The 20325-nt window shown below is 47.4% G+C and overlaps 2 protein-coding genes across 2 annotated transcripts; both read right to left on the reverse strand.

Moving 5' to 3' along the window:
• Positions 1-2719: 2719 nt before the first annotated feature.
• Positions 2720-8887, reverse strand: LOC142771513 (uncharacterized). Its single transcript, XM_075873065.1, has 5 exons — positions 6755-8887; positions 6515-6696; positions 6236-6437; positions 5965-6159; positions 2720-4907 (listed from the first exon to the last, which is right to left on the reverse strand). Exons 3-5 carry the CDS (start codon positions 6323-6325, stop codon positions 4791-4793), a joined length of 402 nt encoding a protein of 133 aa, XP_075729180.1. The 5' UTR covers positions 6326-6437; positions 6515-6696; positions 6755-8887; the 3' UTR covers positions 2720-4790.
• Positions 8888-13641: 4754 nt separating this feature from the next.
• On the reverse strand, positions 13642-18368 carry LOC142771515 (uncharacterized). Its single transcript, XM_075873066.1, has 2 exons — positions 18272-18368; positions 13642-15804 (listed from the first exon to the last, which is right to left on the reverse strand). The coding sequence occupies exons 1-2, from the start codon at positions 18289-18291 to the stop codon at positions 13956-13958; spliced, it is 1869 nt and encodes a 622-aa protein (XP_075729181.1). The 5' UTR covers positions 18292-18368; the 3' UTR covers positions 13642-13955.
• Positions 18369-20325: the final 1957 nt, after the last annotated feature.

Genomic DNA, 20325 nt, shown 5'->3' on the forward strand with positions numbered 1-20325 from the left:
TCTATCTATCTATCTATCTATCTATCTATCTATCTATCTATCTATCTATCTATCTATCTATCTATCTATCTATCTATCTATCTATCTATCTATCTATCTATCTATCTATCTATCTATCTATCTATCTATCTATCTATCTATCTATCTATCTATCTATCTATCTATCTATCTATCTATCTATCTATCTATCTATCTATCTATCTATCTATCTATCTATCTATCTATCTATCTATCTATCTATCTAAAGGTATTTAACAAATATATACGACTGTCTGGTCAAGACGTGAGTCACTTGAGAATTCCGTCGCATACGTCCTCAAGCACTTACCTGCAGACACGTGTGCCACATACCCGTATACCCCGAATCGCGGTAGGCGGGTACACGCTATACAGGTGATCGACATCTTATACCTGCTCAGGAACGACGATTTCCCCAGGAATGACGAGAACAGGCATTGATAATTTAAGTGCAAGTGTATGACGGCACAGATCGCCAATGTGTTTATTGCCATCATGACGTCACTAGACGTCACGTTGGGACGTCATGTGGGGACGTTACCGTCGCTTGGCCAAATGTGGGAAGATCGCGGGGGCACGGCGAAGTGCAGGAAGCTTGCAATGCATCTGATCTCTGATATAATGCAAGACAACTTGGGGGGGGGGGGGTAGAGGATGACGAGGATGGCTCTTACCTAGATGGTCGTCCTAATGCATTAACGGCCGCGTCATGACTTCTCATCATGTTTAGGCTTACAGATTGACTTGTGACGCTTGCCTTGTGATCATTACTGATCTGCAAGAAATATAGGCCAACCGGCGGAATCTGTTCCCCTCATAATTGATGGTCTTGACCCTCGCAGTCTCCGTATTTTGAGCGTTGGGTCCAGCCCACTTCTGCAATACCGCTACTGAATCTATCCACACTTGCGGTTTCGATTTGTCGGGTGGTGTGCAACTGCATTAAGCCTAATACAGTGACATCACTACAGAAGTCGTTTGTCCGTATACGTCTTACTGTTGACGTTTTCACGATTAACAGAGCACTTGCCGGTGATGGCACGGCGATGCAGCGACACTCTGGGGCATTTTATCCGACTGCAATCACTTTGTGAGAACGGTCTGTGTTCTCGTCAGAACGGAACAACAGATGTGCTGTGAGTTAATTACTATCTCACTAACAATAACATACACCGGCAGTCAGAGTGAGTAAATCACTGCTATTAGCTTTGTGTGGCTCCGGCTGGTTTCCGCAAGACGCTTCATAATATCTGGGGTTTCACGTTCTAAAACCCCCAATATGATTATGAAAGACACCTTTGTGGGCGGCTACTAAAATTTAACTATCTGGTGTTCTTTAACGTGCACTGGTATCGCACAATACACGGATCTCTACCGTTTTGCTTTTTTTTTTTTAAATGAAGCTGCCTCGGCCGGAATCCATCCCACGACCCTTGGGTCAGCAGCCACTGATGAACCGTGGCACACCACAGCAGCATGCCGACAACGGTGCAGGAATGCAGATCGAGAACATCCACTCTTACCTGGCTTGCTCGTCCCGCTTCGTTATCGGCGATGGCCTAGAAGTATCGCTGGATGGTTGTTCTTCAGGCTTTTTGACACGGCTCTCCTGAACAATCACTCCAGATACGTCTATTGCATAGTATTTCTATCACGTGGTCGCGGACAGAGCTCTGGACGGCTGCATCAACGCTGCTAAAATCTTTTCATTGCCTTCCCGTGCGTGAAAACTTAAGCTTAGCTCCGCTAAAAAAATAAGCGGCCACGTACAGAAAAGAGACGTGACAAGCGCTTGTCTCGCCTGTTCGGGAGATTTATGAAGTGTCCACGATTCATTTCATTGGGCCATCATGTGTAAGCACACCGTCCATCTACTAACCAACTGGAGATAAATTATCTTCGTGATTGAACTTCGCAGTTACATGTACTAGTCGAGACGCACGTGCATTGCCTCCCTTACCTTCGTCTGCCTTTCTGTTCCCCTTTTCAAGGCGTATATATTCGTTCACACGGAATAAACGCTCATGTTGTAAGCCAACGCTCTGCCCTCTTGTCGTTCTGTTCTTTACGATGTGCCATCGGTTTCCTGTCCGCGGCCGTGCGCGTTTTTTTTTTTTCGCACTGTGAACCCTAAGTATGCACAACCAACTAGCCCGGTCAGCACTTTATTAACGTGCGTGCAACTTATGCGCTGTACCAGTGTTGTTCAGGCCAAACAAAAAATTCAAATTGCGTGTTAATGCATAGACATTTAACACGCAATTTGAACTTTCGTCCCAATGCGAGCGCTTTGCAGTGGTTTAAAAGCAGGGCGCACTTACGGCTCTAATATAGTTCTTCTACGGTTAATCCTTGCGGCACTTCAGATCACTCTCTATAGCGGGCTCCCAGGCATCTAATGAACAACTTGCCGTAACATATAGTAACGCATAGTAACGCGGCTACACACAGCCATCATTTTCCGAAGCGGGTGGGAGGGAAAAATAAGTTAGTGCACCCTACCAATTCACTCTTCTCTAGGCCTATCGATCTGAATTGAAGGTCTGTTGACTTGAGCAAAATGTTTTTTTTTTTACATTTGTAGGCGTGTTCTGAACGCAAAAAAACAAGAATACTTACCGCACTTGTAGATTTCGTTGAAATGGAACCGCCGAGTAAAAGGAAAGCCGAAGTACTCGGAATAGTGTAGACCACATAGCAATTCACTGAAGACTTCGATCACTTTATTTCCTTTTCAAACAGTCATTTGAGCTTGTTGTCGTGGAAACAGAATATTTGATAATACATCCAAATTATATGCATGGTTAATTTGAGGGTTATTGTGGCGCGAGCCATGACGTCCTTGTGGCAATGTAGGCGATTAACATACAGTCACAACGGAGAACCTGTCCGACTTGCGAACAGTTGACATGAATGCAACACAAGACAGGTTCACGCTGCGACATCTCGAGGAAAATATGCACTGACCCATGCCCGAGAGAGCGTGGCATCTTTGATAGCAACAAATTCTGCTACGTTCCATGGCGCAAGGACCTTAAATTTTAATGCATTTATTTAATATTGGAGTAAACACACAAACTGAAAAGCATGACACGTCGAAGCAGACGCTTTTCCACATCCATCGAAGCGAAATGACTCGGGTACACTGGCTAAGCTATGCGATCACTACGGGTTAGCACCACGAACCAGTTTTATTGCGAGTCGAAAAATGCTAGCCTTTGCCTTGACGACAAAGTTCGTTGGAGAGGACACCCGCCCCTTCCCCACCTATTCACATTGTGCACTTATGCAGTGGCGTGTTGAAGCTCTGAATTTGTCTTAGCGATATGAAAATAAAGGTAGACCAAGTATAAAAACATCGCGGCCAACAAAAAAAAAAGGTTCATCTGCAGGAAAACAGAAAACGAGTACTTGAACTGATCACACATAAGGATGATTATAGATTATGTCAGTTCAATGGATAAATCACTCATATTAGTCAACCAGTCAAGGCTTAATGAACACGCTCAGTGACCAATTCCAATGAGGGTGTTATATGGAAAGATAGTGACCACTATACGAGTTAGACTACCGCAACGCGTCGCACGACATTGTCGGTTCTTCACCAAAGGATGCAACCCGATTTGCCGCTTGAAACTACATCTTTGTGGGCACAAGGAGAATATGGGAACCGAGAAATTTTATGAAACACTTGCTCTTGGCAAGAGAAGTCCGAAAACAATTTATCTGAATGGACGAAACAACTGCGATCCATTAAACTATTGGACCAGAACTAAATGTCTGCTTCGAACGCTTCTTCACAAAGTTTTTGCACGAAATTGATTGATTGGTTATAGCCAGCCTCAAGGTCAACTACCCAAGTATCAAGCATCGGGACAAAACCAAACGGACTTCTAGTGCAACACGACGAATTCTGTGCAAATCAGTTCGCTGACTGATGGGCAAGTTTCAACGCCGGAAGAAAGCCCAACGGGCTTCGACCTCTGCAACACTTAATTTCGTGCTAATGAGTTCGAATTAAACTTCCCAAGTTTGAACCTCAGGCAAAGGCCAGAAGAGCTACTCATACTAATCGAATAATTTTGAAGAAGTCAGCTCATTAAACGAAAACACCCTGATACCAACCTTGGAAAAATACAGATTCTTTAACCGTTCTTAAGACGTATGCCTGTAGGAAATGGCGAACGATAACTTTGGTGCCCCATACAACCAGTATGGCCGACAAAAAATTCCATAGTTCTCAAAGATTCACTAATTATTTGCCAGGGACACCAAGTATTTAAACCATGATGTAGAACAACCTGCAGTGAAAAAGTAAGTTCGATCTATTCGCAACTCAACAAGACGACTGGAAAGCAGTAGCGAACTTAAATGTAGTGAGCAAACGAAAGTGCGCTATATCAATCACGTAGTCACCATCTGTCTACTCTATAAAAGCACGCAATGTAAATTATTGTCCTTACCCTCTCTATCAAACATTTACAGGTGACAGGAATTTAAAGCACGTGACGTCTTTTTACTCTTCGAATTCCTATTGTAACAGTTATGTGCGCCATCTATTGGTTGAAGTGAACAATTCTTTATAGGGCAGCTTGCTGCGCTGAACTATTTACATCATTTTCTGTAGGTTAAAGAAAAAAAAATACACAGGAGCATTCCATAGATGGTCAAGTGAGGATGACTGCAGCGTTTCAGGAGAACACCCACACGCTGTGGAGGACACCAACCAAGTCCCGTACGAAGGCTTGTCCGGAGATCCCGGTATAGAACCATCAGGCGGGCGGACGAAGTCGCTCTTGGGGGCAGTGGCACACAAATGTTACCGATGTCAAGAGTGGGCCGTACCGATCTTCTGTAGCGCGCCACGAGCGACAACACACGCTGCGATCCTGAAACGACATGCGAAATGCGTGTTAGTACAATGCCGAAAATGCGAAGACACTCAGCCACACTACCATTCAGCCACCGTTTCTGCAAGTGAACTTCAAGAAGGCAGCTGTTCACTTGACGAAGCGTTCGCTCCACGGACATCTGCCATATTTGCCAATACTCTGATTTAGGTTCTTTTTTCATGGAGTATATTGTAAAATTTTACCGTAGTGTACGTTTCTTTCTTTAACATTATTCACACTATTTCTGCAGCTTTACGGTTAATCACATTCACTAACAAGGAGTTTGTCGTTCACTGATGACGGGTTTGTCGATTGTTCATGTTCGGCGTCCAATCTTGCATCTGTTGAGAGCAAAGCTAAGGAGAAAAGCTAAGACGTTGCATTGCCCTGAAGTCACTTAAAAATCTGAATGTTTATAATATATAGGGGCACATGGAAACACGCATAATTAGAGAAAAAGCGGTTACGTACACTTATAGTGCTCTCATTCCAACCTTCAGCTACAGCGAAGAGCACGAATATCGCTAAGCTAGATAACACAGGCGTAATGTTCCCTGCAAGGAGCAGCAAAGAGCACATGTTTGCACCCAAAGGAGAATGACATTCAATTGGTGTTGCCTTGATATACTGCGCCCTTTTTCCCACGCCTTCTCTTATTGTAGAAGTGCTAAGTAGTAAGCAGTGCTGTATAGCAGTTCTAAAGTAAGTGGTTAGTTCAAAGGCTGTCACTAACAAACCCCTAAATGAAAAAAAAAAAACTCGCCTCATTTTTATTTACCAAACACAGACCTTTAATAAAAACGGTTTCAATAAGGCACATTAGAGTGCCAAAATTAAAGTTGTGACAACCCGAGAAACACTCAAGATTTACTAATGACTGCTTAGACATGCAAAGTTATAGGCGATTACTGAGAATATCTAAAAAAAAAGATAATCTGTGAAACTACACTATTCACATCGGATGTGTGGATGTTTCAAGTCGGAACGGAGCATTAAATTACGCGCCTCACGTGTCAATGATAGAGTTGATTTGCAAAATAAAGCCTGCCCCCACCTTTTGCAAGAGTAGCAGCAGTGTTCCAAGTGCCAAGATTACGCCATCGGCGAAGCAGTGCGAAAGTGCCCAGGGGTACGGCCATGTGTAGATTGATGGCCAAGGTGATCTCAGGAACGGATAGCATTGAAAGCAATGTGCAGGATCGAGCTCCTTGGCCTTGCCACGGGTAGAGAAGTAAAAGGCACAGGTAAGCTGCAACGAAACGCGGGAAGTTGTTAAGCACAAGTAAACGCAGCAGCAGTAAGCGTCGCGTGAATGTAACACCTACCAAGGGAATTCCAAGGGAAGCATCCCTTTTCCACCGGCCAGGATCACGCCAACAGCGAAGCGGTGAGAAAATGCCCAAAGGTTCGACCATAGGATTTCTGATGCCCAAGATGATCCCGGGAACCGATAGCTTTGAAAGTAAACTGTAAGGGAGAGCTCCATGTCCTTGTCACGGGTAGCGATGCAAGACGGCAGGAGGAAAGCTGCAACGAGTAGCGGTGACACAGCAATGCAATTGTAAGCACAGCTGTTGTAGAAGTCGTGATGAAGTGCTATTTACCAAGAGCAGGCCGTGAGGTTCATTGACGTGCGTGCTGGCTGGAGCATCGACGGTTGAATGTGGAACTGCTGCGGACACGACAACAGGACGAGTGATGCTGGAAGCAATCTCCCCGTGGACCGAGGCTGGGCAGTCTTCGGTGCACTGCACGTTCAGAAACTGATCTGCAGGCCTTGGCGTACCTGAAAAGGTGCAAAAGTCGCTTGTTAAACACTGGGAATAAAAAATCATTTGACTCACCAGACTAGTGTGCAACGCTCCTCACATGTGCGCGCGGCGGCAGGACACGATGAAAAGCCTGCAAGCAAACCTTCAAAGTGCACAGTAAGCATAGCGCCATGATAACAAAATCAACTTGGGTCGCTTTGTTAGAAGAACAACGCCCTTTCGTGCAGTTAATTAACTGCAGGCAAGGCGATTCCGGATGCCATTTGCTTCCGCGAAAACACATTTCGCTCGAGCGCACTATCTCGCGCGGGCTACTCGACACGAAATCGTGGTCGCTTGACAAAAGACATTCGGAACGGGACCAGTGTCCCCGTCGAAATCGAAAGAGGACACCTGCCATATCCTGCGGCGCCCCCCTCACCCGTACCCAGTCCTCTTCGATTCCGTCACGGAGAAGACCCGATATTACAGCAACAGCCGGCCACCAAATCTGGGGGCTCTGCATGGTTAAACGCCAAAATCAACTAGTCATCGCCTGCCCAGAATATTCATCGGCATCTCTCGTAATAATTGGACAATACTCGTTGCAACGATGGCTTCAAGTGACGGTGGTCGATTAATTCGCCGTGGCCTGATGTATACGGCACACCGCAGGGACGAGGCATCTGAAACATTCAAGAAGCCCTCTTTAGAAACGGGAAAATTGGAGCAACTGGTGTACTCACCGTGGCAAGGTTCGCACGCGTGCGTTGTCCGTGCTTCGAGAACTCGGCCAAAGCGGGCGGAGCGTCCAACAAAGCAAGCGAGGAGCGTACACAACAATAACGGGCAAACGTTGCCCACGCACGCGAATCAAGTGAATGAAGAAAGACGAGAACTCACATTGGCTGCAGACGGAAGCGCTGATCTGCAACCTGAAGTCTTGCAGCACGAACAATTAAAGCTATCGAGCTAACGAGGTTATTCCGCATGCCGTTTGCTTCCTCAAACCACATTTCGCCTAACAAAAAAAAAAAACCAACTACAGTTGTACCACGGGCGAATTAAGTGCGAAATAGTGGTCAAGGTCACAACGACATTCGGAACGGGCAAATGTCACTGACGAAATCGAAAGAGGACGGCTATCAAGCTACCCTGCCTAGTGTTAGCTGCCTGCCTAACCGCGAGCTCAACCTGAAGCTATATATCGGTGCTGCCACACCAGCGACGCGCTCCGTCCTCTCAAATTTCGTCATGGCGAACACCCGATACGCGGCCGCAGCACGCCCAGGCCAAGATTCGGGCTTAATTTTACGACGCAGCTAACCTCGCGCAACTTTAGCGAGCCCCGTAACCGGGATACCTGGCGGATACCAATTCGAGAAACTCAACTGACATACTCTTTAAGCTGCGGACCACCCTCGCGAGCTCGGGGAATCCCTATCTTACTTGTTGATGACCAATCATTCCGTGAAGAAGGATGGCCCCACTGGTCCACGGAGAAGTGTCCACCATGAATCAAAGTTTTGTCCAGGTGACGCTGGCGGTTGGTAAACGCGCACAACGAAAAATAAGTCCACGGCGGGCATGACTTGCAGCCTCACTTCTCTGGCGTCACCGCTGGTGCCATTAGCATTAGGCCTATGGTGACGAAGCGAATTTGCCGAGGTATGAAGTATTCGCTGAGCGTCACGTGTATGCAGTCTTGACGGTTGCACCATGGGCCAGAAGTATCGTGCAGGAGGAACTTCAGAGTCGCAATAAATGTCCGCAGGAAGCTGGTAGCTACTCTTGCGCATGCTGAGCAGTCTCTGGTAGCAACCGGAACACATTGACGGTGTCAGAAGGCTTGCCAGGCACGAAGCTTTTCGAAAAGTTCCTCACTTTTTCGATGCCCGGAGGTCAAAGCCAGTTCTTCTAGAGTCCACGTAGAAGACGCAAGATAACACGGGCGTCAAGACGTCAAGCCGAACCTCTGTCACAGTGTGGGATACGACGGCGATGCGGCGCAAAGCTCAGCGAGACACCGCCACCAAAGGTCGAAAAAAGGAAGCAAAATGGCGGTCCAAAGCCACGGAAAGCCGCTCTCCGACCACGCGGATCACAATCCCATGATGCTTGGCTCACGGTTCGACATGCCTGGAAAATTTTCTTCATTCGCGCATTGGTCAGTCTGTTCTGACGTCACTGTTGCACGCCGCCGTTGTTATCACGGCGATCGGCGCGACTGGCGATGTAGAAAAGAAAATGCCAAGAAAAAAAGTCGCGCCAGCATGCTGCGGCCGAACATGGCATGTTCGAGACGCTTCCCCCGAGTTCTGCGACAGCAACTGCGTAGTTAGCGCTGGCGCCTTCGTTTTAGCGATGTAAAACGCGAACGTTTATGAAAGCGCTGCACTTTGGTATGATTTTAAGGATGGCACGTGGGCATTACCTTTATTTTCAGTGGCCACACGCAAAAAGTGTACTCCTGAAATTCAAGAAAGAGCTGATATTGTGGAATATATACTCATGCAAGGCCGTTTAGGATTTTCGATGGCACTATGACCACGAGCGTTGCAAATCCTTCCGACTTAATTAAATTATGAACTCTTTTACGTTCCGCAATCCACTTATGAGGCCCGCAGAAAGGGACTGCGCCGGGATCAATATTGTGGGCCTAAATCGAAGTACAGCAGATCAAATCTTTGTCTACCGGGCGAAAAGGACAGTTATTTTAATGTACCATCCCAATTAAGTCCCTTCCCACCCCTCACCCCCATAAAAAAATTGGTTTTGTCAAGTGCATGCCCAGAAAGCATTTTTTTTCATCTTCGTTCCATCATATTGTAGCGAAACGTCGGGGTTGTTCAAAGTCTATCTATCTATCTATCTATCTATCTATCTATCTATCTATCTATCTATCTATCTATCTATCTATCTATCTATCTATCTATCTATCTATCTATCTATCTATCTATCTATCTATCTATCTATCTATCTATCTATCTATCTATCTATCTATCTATTTATTTATTTATCTATCTATCTATCTATCTATTTATCTATCTATCTATCAGCGGAGCTGTTTAGGCTTGGCACAAATCCGTCGTGAACCGCAAACTTCTGGGTGCTCTCTTGATCACCTCTCTAGATTGCTGTAATCAACGCCTCTTCCAGAAAGATGCCTGCGACGTGACACGTTTTCCCATGTTGACGGGAGGTTCCTCGTAGTTCAATGCATTTTCCGCGAGGAGCGATCGCAGGCGACACTAGAACTTTCGCTGAATTCGGAAGCGACGCCATCACAGAGGCACGACCGTGTTGCCTCCGGGACGGCAGTAGGAATTGCTTTAATCTCCAAGGCTGTGAGTTTTAAAGTGGCCGCCGCAGCGAGTGCTTGCAGCCGACACTGTTTAAAGTACCTGGATATATTTAGGAAAGTACCGTCTTTTTTTTTTTTTTTTTTTAACAGAGCCGCCGCGCCCCGCAACCGCCTCTCCCGCCTCTGGGGCCGACGTTCGAGAAAGGTCGCGAACATCGCGCGTGTTATCAGCGTGACATGGTGTTTTAGATAGGAAAGTTGCGTGAGCCAAGGAATGGGGCCGGCGCTTCCACGGTGGCCGTTTGAGAGAGGGCATAGATAAGGTTTGGACACTTTGAAGAGGATATAGAGGAGAGTGTCACTATACTTTCTCTATAGGTCCGTTCGATTCACCTGCAACACGTGAACCAGTTCTCGAGGTGCTGCACCGTGCCATTCGTTTCAGCGGTATAGCAATGACAGCCTCTGAACCCTGCCATTCGTTTCGAAAGGTACAGAAGAGGTGTAGCACTGGTTCACGATTTTCTTGCACCTCCTACGCTGACGGTGCCGGCTTGGTGCAGCCGCGCGTGCAGCTGAGCAGGCGTAGGTGGCTTAGGCGCCGTACCCGCCTATACAAAAGGGGTGGGTTTTGTCAAGATGTTTGCACCTCACAAACTGTCCGCATGTTCGATTTGCCATCTGTCAGTGTTTGCTGAACGGTGTAACTTAAGCGAAAAGAAATAAGGCCTGCACCTTGTCGGCACATTCGGCTGTCGTGCTGTGCCTGCACCGCTGAACTCACGCTGCACAATTTCTGAACTTCGCGTGCACAGCAGTGAACCGGTTCTGACTGGTACAGGTGAATAGAACGGACCTTATATTAACACTGTTTGGTGGAGCGGAGGAGGAGAGAACCGGAGATGGCCGGGAACCAGCTCTTCGGCTCACGTCGCAGGCATCTGGTCATGACAGGAAAATTAGGGATAGCGATATTCTGTCCCTAGTGCGTACTTCATACACTTAGTGCATGAAACTTTTTCGAACCTGCTATGCACCCCCTATACGTAGCCTTAAGGGTGCAGTAGCGTGTGTTTTTTTTGTAGTGGGTGATTGGCTTTAAGCTATGAAGTTATTATGATAATCCCATGTTCTGATGACCGACGGCAATGTACGCTTGTACCAGCATTATTACGGAAATATTTCACGTTGTATTGTGAAGCATGTATCCAGGGCTCGTGTGTTTGTAAAGCGTTAAAGTTGCGTTCACTGCATTTCCAAGCAGATTAAGTTATTTTCAGTGTATTCGCAAGCAGAGGCGCGGGTGTGTGCTAGAACATCTGCTTGCCACGCTAACGGCCCATGTTGAGGCCCCACTCAGGCCCAGAATTTTTTAAATTTATTTTATTGGCATCTTTCTCAATTTTTGGGTTCCGCAGGATGATAAAGATGATGAGTTTTCGCTCGCGGCCGATGACGCCGACTCCGGAGTTTCTGCGAAACGGGCTCTTTAACGCTATCGCGTTGATAACCCAAAATATATGTCCCGTACGTCTAACCACCTCCTAGAGACACGTGGGGCACTTACCTGTGTACCACGGGTCACGGTATGCAAGCGTGCGCTACACGTGATTGACAGTTTATGTCTGTATACTTAGTTCAAACGACAAAAACAGACATTGACAGCTTGGATGCGAAAGCGTTAGGAAAAACGGACATCAACAGCTTTGACCCGACGAATGCAAATGGAAATCAGGATCCCAGCTGAAATATAGAACCGTGGCAGCCAGGTATCTACCACAGAGTCATGCCAAGCCTCTAAACATTGAAGAACGCTCTATGCAGGCGATGATGTTGGTGCAGCGTTAACTATGGTTCCAGTGCTGGCCGTGTAACTTAATAAACATTACATATGTACTGCTATGGTACTATTGGCGTCAAATGAAACACGAACTTTTCTGCTTTTCAAATAGGTCCGTTTGTGAAACGTAGCAGTGTCCAGGACTATACCATCTTCGCGAGCACCAGCGCATTATATGAGCCCATCACTTACATAGTTGCTATAGTCATGTTCCTGTTGACATTGCTGCGCAACTGCAAACAACTGGTTATATAAATATCTGCAACACTTGTCTATGCGTGAATGAATATATTTCGTCTCATGCGAATGAATAAAAAAAATAACGACACGGCCACCTTCCCTCCATATGCCTCGCATAACGTCGGTTTCCAGGATACGTGGGATCTGCCAAAAGTTTTTCAACATTACCCGCGATACGCAACGCTTTATCACCATAGATGAGCTTTGTATTTTAAGTATACATTACCTGCGTTCGTTAAATGTTAAAGCAGACAGGCTCGTGCAAAATGGGGGGGGGGGGGGGAGAACAACCCTCTACATCTCCTTGCCACGGGTCTAATCACATGTTCATGATGCTGATGCAGGAGGTGTTTTTCCGTAAACAAATAATCAAAATAGGAGCTTTTCCTGGAATAGTGAACACCTTTAGCAAATGCCCCCACTCTCTTTCCTCTGAAATAGAAATCCTGGCTGCGGACCTGCAAGCGATAGCATAGCGATAGCACCACTGTTCTTGCACAAGGTGGGGACGGATGAAGACTGACTCCTGCAACCAGCAAACGGAGTCGCGTTTATTAGCGCAGCACGTTTCGGGATGGAAAAAAAAAGGCAGATCCCACGTGCAGTGGGAATCGATGATATGCGAAGCACGAATGAAGAAGGTTGATATGTCACTTTAAAATCACCACAACGTTACGAGTTGGAGGTAAATTAATGCCGTACACGACCTCTGTGTCAGAATTATCATGTTTGGATGTGTCGTTTAGCTTCGTCATCTATTCACGTCACGTGATGCCAAATTTAGTATATGGGAAGCTAGCGAAACAGCCGCGAGCACGCTATAAACGTGGTATGTTGCCATGTTCCTGCATGACACGCATCTCATGATTATCATGTTTGCACCAGTCACTTACCTTCGTCATTTCGTCATACATTGACGTCACGTAGTACCAAATTTGGCATATGTGAAGCTGGCTAAACGGCCGCGAGCGCATCATGAGTGTGGCATGTAGTCATGTTGTTACATGATACACATCTCAATATTATCATGTTTGCACGAGTCACATACCTCCGTCATCCATTCACGTACCATAATACTAAGTTTTGTACATATGACGATAGCGAAATGGCCGCGAACGCATCATGAGCATGGCATGTAGTCATGTTGTTACATGATACGTATATCATGATTTTTATGTTAGGGTCTGTCGCTTGTGTTCGCCATACAATCATGTCATACCATACCAGTTTTGCTACATGTCATGTGAACGAAACCACCGCAAGAGCAGCAAGACCATGAAATGTAAATCATGACATTCATGACATACATGTCATGATTTTATTGTTATGACTAGTAAAATATGCTCGTCATAGAGTCATGTTATGCCATACCAAGTTTTGTATCGATACCATTATCCAAACGGCCAGTAGAGCTAAAAGTCGTGGGCGGATAGATAGATAGATAGATAGATAGATAGATAGATAGATAGATAGATAGATAGATAGATAGATAGACAGATAGATAGATAGATAGATAGATAGATAGATAGATAGATAGACAGACAGATAGATAGATAGATAGATAGATAGATAGATAGATAGATAGATAGATAGATAGATAGATAGATAGATAGATAGATAGATATATAGATAGATAGATAGATAGATAGATAGATATATAGATAGATAGATAGATAGATAGATAGATAGATAGATAGATAGATAGATAGATAGATAGATAGATAGATACGCTCAATGTAACTGAATTTCGCTAAGAAATGCTTCGCATCATTTAATAAAGTTCAATACGTTAAACACAACGAGCGTTCCATAGACGCGCGGTGCGGCTATAGTGTTAGCGCCAAGTCCGGGTGCAAGGGCACGAGCTGCACGCGATCAATGTGCAGCATGTGCCGACCACGCACTGCGCGTCAGCCAGGGTTGTCGCCGTTATCCTTCCACACGGGGCACTGCGGCGAAGCGTACTCGCGCGTGCACTTGAACGCTTCGCGGAATTCTTTCACATCGACGAGGGCCAGGTTCACCCTCACGTGAGGTGGCAGGCTCACGCGGTGGCGCATGCGCTCGCCGAACTGCGCCGCCTCGATGCCGGGAACGCAGAATCCGGCCGCGTAGTTGACGAAGAACAGGCGCCACAACGCCCGATTAGAGAAGCGCCGTCCGCCGGGACCGAAATGCGTCGTTCCGTGCGAGAAACGCCGGAAGGCGACCATCAGAGGCTTGACTGCGGCGTTGTCCGCGAGAATCTCCGCGAGGAAGTAGCGGACGTTGCTCGTGGAGACGCGAACCCTACGCAGCTCGCTTTTGTAGCGCCTCAGAAGGCAGTACTGGAGCTCGTCGAACCTGTCCCGCGTCCAGCTGGACCACTTCGGGTCATCGAGTGAGCACGTGAATAGCGCTCGCGTCACGTCGGCCGCAAGTAGCGGGAGCAGCGTGGACGGGTAGGCGGATCGCGAGATCAGCGCCGCGGAGGACACGCCACTCGACGTCAGGTACACGCCAGACGTCGACTCCGGAACCCGCGTCCATGCAGCCTCGAGGTCACCCGAGCGCGTCTCGTGGCGTGCATCATAGTTGTCGTCGCCCTTGCTCGACCTCCAGTATCCCTGCAGGCTTCTTTTCTGCAACTCGCCGTAGTATCGGACAAGATCGTTCGGCCCATACGTGATGTTCGCGGGCACGTAGTAATGGTCAAGTTGTTGTGCGCCCTCGTGGCCCGCGAGGTAGCTGACCTGTATAGTCTTGAGCCGCTTTACGGCATCGGTGACGTCCCGACTCTGCATAAAAACGGTGCCCTCGCGGAAGGTGTGCGCGAGCGAGGATACCATGTTCTTGGTAGTGGTGGCCAACTGACGGTCCAGGTCAGGAGTCTTGGCCAGTATGTTCCGCAGAATCCACCGAATGCCATGCGGGTAGAGTCGGTTCACCAGATGGAAACAACCCTGCACCTTGGGATTCACGCGGTGCTGGAAGCTCGGATAGCCCATGCGCGCCAGCTCTTTTGGGATCGATTCTTGTGGCAGAAGCGGAGCCAGGTGCGCAACGACGGTGAAGCCGAGGAAATTTAGAATCGTCCGGGGAGTGGGCTTGAGCAAGACAGCCGGCAGGCTCTTGACGTACGCTTCGTTGAGCACCACGACGTCGTCAACCTGGCGTTTCCACAAGTGCGAAAGGTACACGTCCACGCGGAAGTTCGGAAGACGCTGGAACTCATCGACGGGGAAGACAGGGTCTTTTTTCCACAGTGGCTTGGAGACGGGCTTGGGCGCCTCTAATAGTTGCGCCTCAAAGCGTTCGACGGCTTCGGCGAGAGCTTCGCTACGTGGCAATGTCTTCCACAGCGTCAAAACTTGTCGGATTATTTCCTTGTAAGCAAGGGACGCATCTGTACGCTGCATTATGTATTGCGGAAAAAGAAAGTTCCTCGGTGCACCCAGGTGGAGGACGTAATCGCCGTCATCTGACAGCTTCCGCAAAAAGACATGGACGATGGGAAACACGGCCATTTGTCGGTCGATAAGGCTCAATATTTTTTCGAGCTGTACAGGCTGCGGGGGTGGTTGGACGTAGGGCCAGTCCTCAAGGCCGACGTCTCTCAGCAGGCCTCTGATTCCGTCCCACTGGTAAACGTCTTTGGGTACCGAGTTCTTCAGACAACCACTCAGCACAATGCTAGAGTGGTCGAGGAAGCTGTGCTCGCCATGAGTAACGTCCTTGGTGATCGTGGTTGGTAAGGAATGGGCGTGTTCCTGAAGGTACCTGGAATGTGTTGTGTGGTTACATAAGTAACAAAGTGAGTTGTGCAACATGTAAATAGACGGCCATTCGACTATACATTATTTCAATCAGCCTTGAGTGCATCATGGTTGTGCGGAACATTTGACGCTGTAGTGCTACATTTGCTTATAGCAGAAACAACTTGCGTTGCAAGTAAATCATCGGGTCTTCATTTTTTTTTTGTTGAAGCAAGTTTTTATAAATCATCAAAAAAAAATAAATTAATAAATGGCGCAGAAAGTAAATCAGTCAGCGAGTCCACTTCAAATGCGTGCAGCGTAAGAGATAAAAGCTAAAGTAAGTGTGGTGCCCTAGAGGAGTTCCGTGAATGTCAGCCGGGGTTTCGGCTCCTGCTTTCTTCTTCCCGGCCCGCGCTCCGGGCACCTTGGTCTCCGTGCGTCGTGTACGACGCACGATCCTACATTTTACCGACGACGCAAGTGTTCTGTAGCCGTGGGTGCATGCAGAATGTTTCTAACGCGCGCAAAGCGATTACAGTTCAAGTACGCGATGTATAGCTGTCAACTTCACGCGGTTGTGCCTAGTTCCATTGCTTCGCCCGATTCTATACTGTATAACGTGTTGCTGCATTTCGTGCGTCTGCATGTTCCGGCATCAGTACGATCGTCCATCTGAGGTGCCGTGCCAGAAATCAGCTGCGTTGCCTTTCAATGCTGATGTAGATGAGATACAGGGTTTCATGCAGGCGTCTGCAGATGATGTTTACGCGAGTCAGCGGAGGCCGTTCTTTCATACATACCACCGTGCCATACGCCGAAACGCCATAAACTTCCAGACCATTTAAAGGTCATTATCGTATAAATTCTGCATATTCTGACCATTCTAGGTACGAATTGTATTATCTCATTTTATTCTGACGTTATCTTGTGCTACTGTGATGTAGCCATTGTTCCACTGCATTTTCTTGATACCGGCGAGGCAACATTCTTCCCGGATCTTCGCGGAGGGGTAGAAGACATACTCTGATGCTCTGAATGGTGCAAGCTCATAGTCAATGTATAAAGATGTCATTTATCACTTCTGTGAATATTATCTGTACATGTTCCGTTGCAGACTTCCAACTGCCTGCATACATTTTTTTGTATAATGATGATCCTTAGTTCTGTATAATAATTCCCTTTCTAACTAGGGAGGGGGCTGTTGTATAATGGTTTGAGTTCTAGCTTTAGTACACGTGTTAGGGGGCGCTGCTTTGTTGTATATATTGTGGTACCCTTGTTAATAGAGGAGTTCCGTGAGTGTCAGCCTTGGTCTAGGCTCCTGCTTTCTCCTTCTTCCCGGCCAGCGCTACGGACGCCCTGCCCTGCGTCGCGTCCGACGCACGATATTACAGTATACAACACACAGCGCCTCACACACATAATGCCACCTGCGGGCTTTCTTCAGCCGCTGTCAGTAGTAAACTGCTTTTGTGAACTCTCCCAACGAATGAGCAATACTTCAGCCCGACCAAAAATTTGCACATGTTAGAGCCGTAGTGTGCACCGGAACAGTGTAATAAAAAAAAAAAAATCTTGAAGTGGTTTTGCTCAAGCTGCACCAAGACACTGTGGCGTATGCTGGAGTGCTTGAAGTAACTGAATACAGTGGAATACAACTTGGAAGCGACGCGAAGGTGACCAAAGTGTGACTGCTGATCGCCTCCGTGAGGTCCGATCGTCTCCGCTCACGGGTCTTCCGACACACGACGTCAGTCTGGTGAGCGCGCCCCCTGGCGCCGGCATTTGTGCACCCAACCTCGAGAAAATGCCACGGAATTATCAAAATGTATTCGATTATATAGTTTATGCGAATTTATGTTTGCCCCGCCACGGTGGTCCAGTGGCTAAGGTACTCGGCTGCTGACCCGCCGGTCGCGGGTTCAAATCCCGGCTGCGGCGGCTGCATTTCCGATGGAGGCGGAAATGTTATAAGCCCGTGTGCTCAGATTTGGGTGCACGTTAAAGAACCCCAGGTGGTCGAAATCTCCGGAGCCCTCCACTACGGCGTCTCTCATAATCATTGGTGTTTTTTGGCGTTAAACCCCACAAATCAATCAATCAATCAGCGAACGTATGTTTGACCACGGCCGGTATAGCGGGAAAGAGATTATCTAGGCCTGGGACACCGCGGCTACGGCGGCACGCAACAGGCCGCACCTCCTTCATTTTTTCTTTTTTTTTCTGGTGCCCGTGGTTGGACTTTATAAGGTTGCTACTTATCTCGGGTGACACATGCCATCGCTTATTTTTATTTTTTTGCGAAAGGGAAGGGTGGCGTGTCCCCCATACATGGGATTTGCACACGCCTATGGTGACAGATATAACATTCTGCTAGCTATTACTTTTTAGCGCCACACGTTCGATGTATACAGATTACAGTTACATTGCCTGCGCCAAATCCTGTTAGATAACAGTATGCGAAAAGAAATTCTTCAGAACTGACGTACCTCGTCACCTCGTTGATCATAAACGCTCGTCCAGCCGCCCTGTACGGAAGATCCTCGCTCAAACGTTCCCAAGCGGACGAGCAGACGTATGCGTAGAAGTCTTTGTGGTATAAGGCGTAATATGTATAAGGTATAAGGCCAAAATATGTTACATCGTGCATAATGAATAGCACAGCATAAACGGAGACATCTTGTTTATTTCATCTTCTTCTTTCTCCCCCCGTGGCGGCCACCGAGCGCGTGCCACCGCACAGCGCTGTAGTCGGTAGCGACGCCTTATACCACATATCCCCTCTTGCAAAAAAAAAAAAAAAAAAATAAAATAAAATAAAATAAAAATAAATGGTAGAAACACACAAAACTGTTTTTGTCTACTTCCTAACGAAGTCCTTCAATTTCTTTGGGGTCTTCTTTTTACGCTTGCTTTTCCTTGCAGGCGCATTAAATCCTGGACTGGTCAAAGCTTGCGTGCCGTCTGGTGGAGATGATACGGGGTCTGCCCTTTCATGACCATCCGCTCTTGATGTGTCCCATTGGGGCGCACTAGATGACCGATCAGATGCAGGGGACCAGTTCATAAGGGCAGCGGTTTCAGGCTGTAATGCATGAGAAGACCGATTAAATGCAGGTGTCCAGTTCATAACAGCAGGGGTGCCCGATTTCATTTTGTTGACCGCTCCGGAGTGAACTGCGATTAACTTAGATGCGTTCCACACACGCCCATCGTCCAAAAGGTACGAGGCCGGTCCCCGTTTTCCAATGATCTTCTTGGGCGCGGAAAATTGTGAAGACAGCTTACCGTGAGCTGCAGTTGTCTTAACGCGCACGTAATCACCAACGACGAAACTGGGTTCCTTGGCTCCACGTTTTTCATCGGTGTAGCTCTTCGAGATCATTTGCTTCTTTTTGACATGCTCTCGTAGCTGTTCAATCGCCCTTGACGGGTCCGTGCTGAAGCATCTGTCGGGCAATCCCAATATGTCAAGTCTGGTGCGAGGTTGGCGTCGATGAAGAAGAACAGCGGGTGTCGCACCAGTAGTCGCGTGAGGCGTACAGCGATATACTTGCAGGTAATCAAGCATGGCTGTTCGTACGTCACGACGTTCAAGCAGGGCTAGTTGAATGTACGACTTCAGCACCCTATTGAATCTCTCCACCAAGCCGTTAGCTTGTGGGTAATACACGGAAGAGTTGTAGTGCGTTATTCCACGCTCCGTGAGAAACTCGTCAAAGCTTGCTGAAGAGAACTGTGGTCCATGATCGGATACAATACTACGTGGGTAGCCTTCTCGCGCAAAAAGTTCAAGTAAAAACTTCTTCACTGTAGACGTGGTCGCATCTCGCACGAACGCCACTTCAGGCCACTTGCTATAATAGTCAATAACAGTAATCGCAAAACGGCAGTCGGCCGAAGCTTGCGTGAAAGGTCCCACAATGTCGATGGCAATTTTTTCCCACGCCGCGTCAGGAAGAGGAACAGGTTGCAGTGGCGCTGGAAAGGTACGTGCGGACTTGTCACAAGACTGGCAAATCACGCATGTGCGCACCAGTTCTTCAATGTGACTATCCATGCATGGCCACCAATAGGACTCTCTCAGGCGAGCTTTGGTACGACTAATGCCTGGATGTGACTCGTGGGCCAGATCCATAAGGCGGCGTGTCAACGTTGCAGGCACGACAATCCTGTCACCCCGGCATAGGATATCACTTACAACAGAGAGTTCAGCCTTCACGTAAAAGTAAGGTAGCAATTCTTTTGACAGTGATTTCTTGTCAGGCCAAGAAGTAGTCGTGAAGTGCTTAACTTCACAGATAATCTGATCATTGGCACTTGCTTCTTGAAGTTCTGGCATGGTAACTACGGGAGACAACAAACAGATAAATTCCTCTTCTGGTGCATCGCGGATTAAACTCTGGACGGGTAGCCTGGAGAGAGCGTCAGCCACGACGTTTTTATTTTATTTTATTTTATTTTTTTTTTTTTTGCAAGAGGGGATATGTGGTATAAGGCGTCGCTACCGACTACAGCGCTGTGCGGTGGCACGCGCTCGGTG

Source organism: Rhipicephalus microplus, chromosome 9 (genome assembly GCF_043290135.1).
Source record: "Rhipicephalus microplus isolate Deutch F79 chromosome 9, USDA_Rmic, whole genome shotgun sequence".
In the NCBI taxonomy this organism is placed as follows: domain Eukaryota; kingdom Metazoa; phylum Arthropoda; class Arachnida; order Ixodida; family Ixodidae; genus Rhipicephalus; species Rhipicephalus microplus.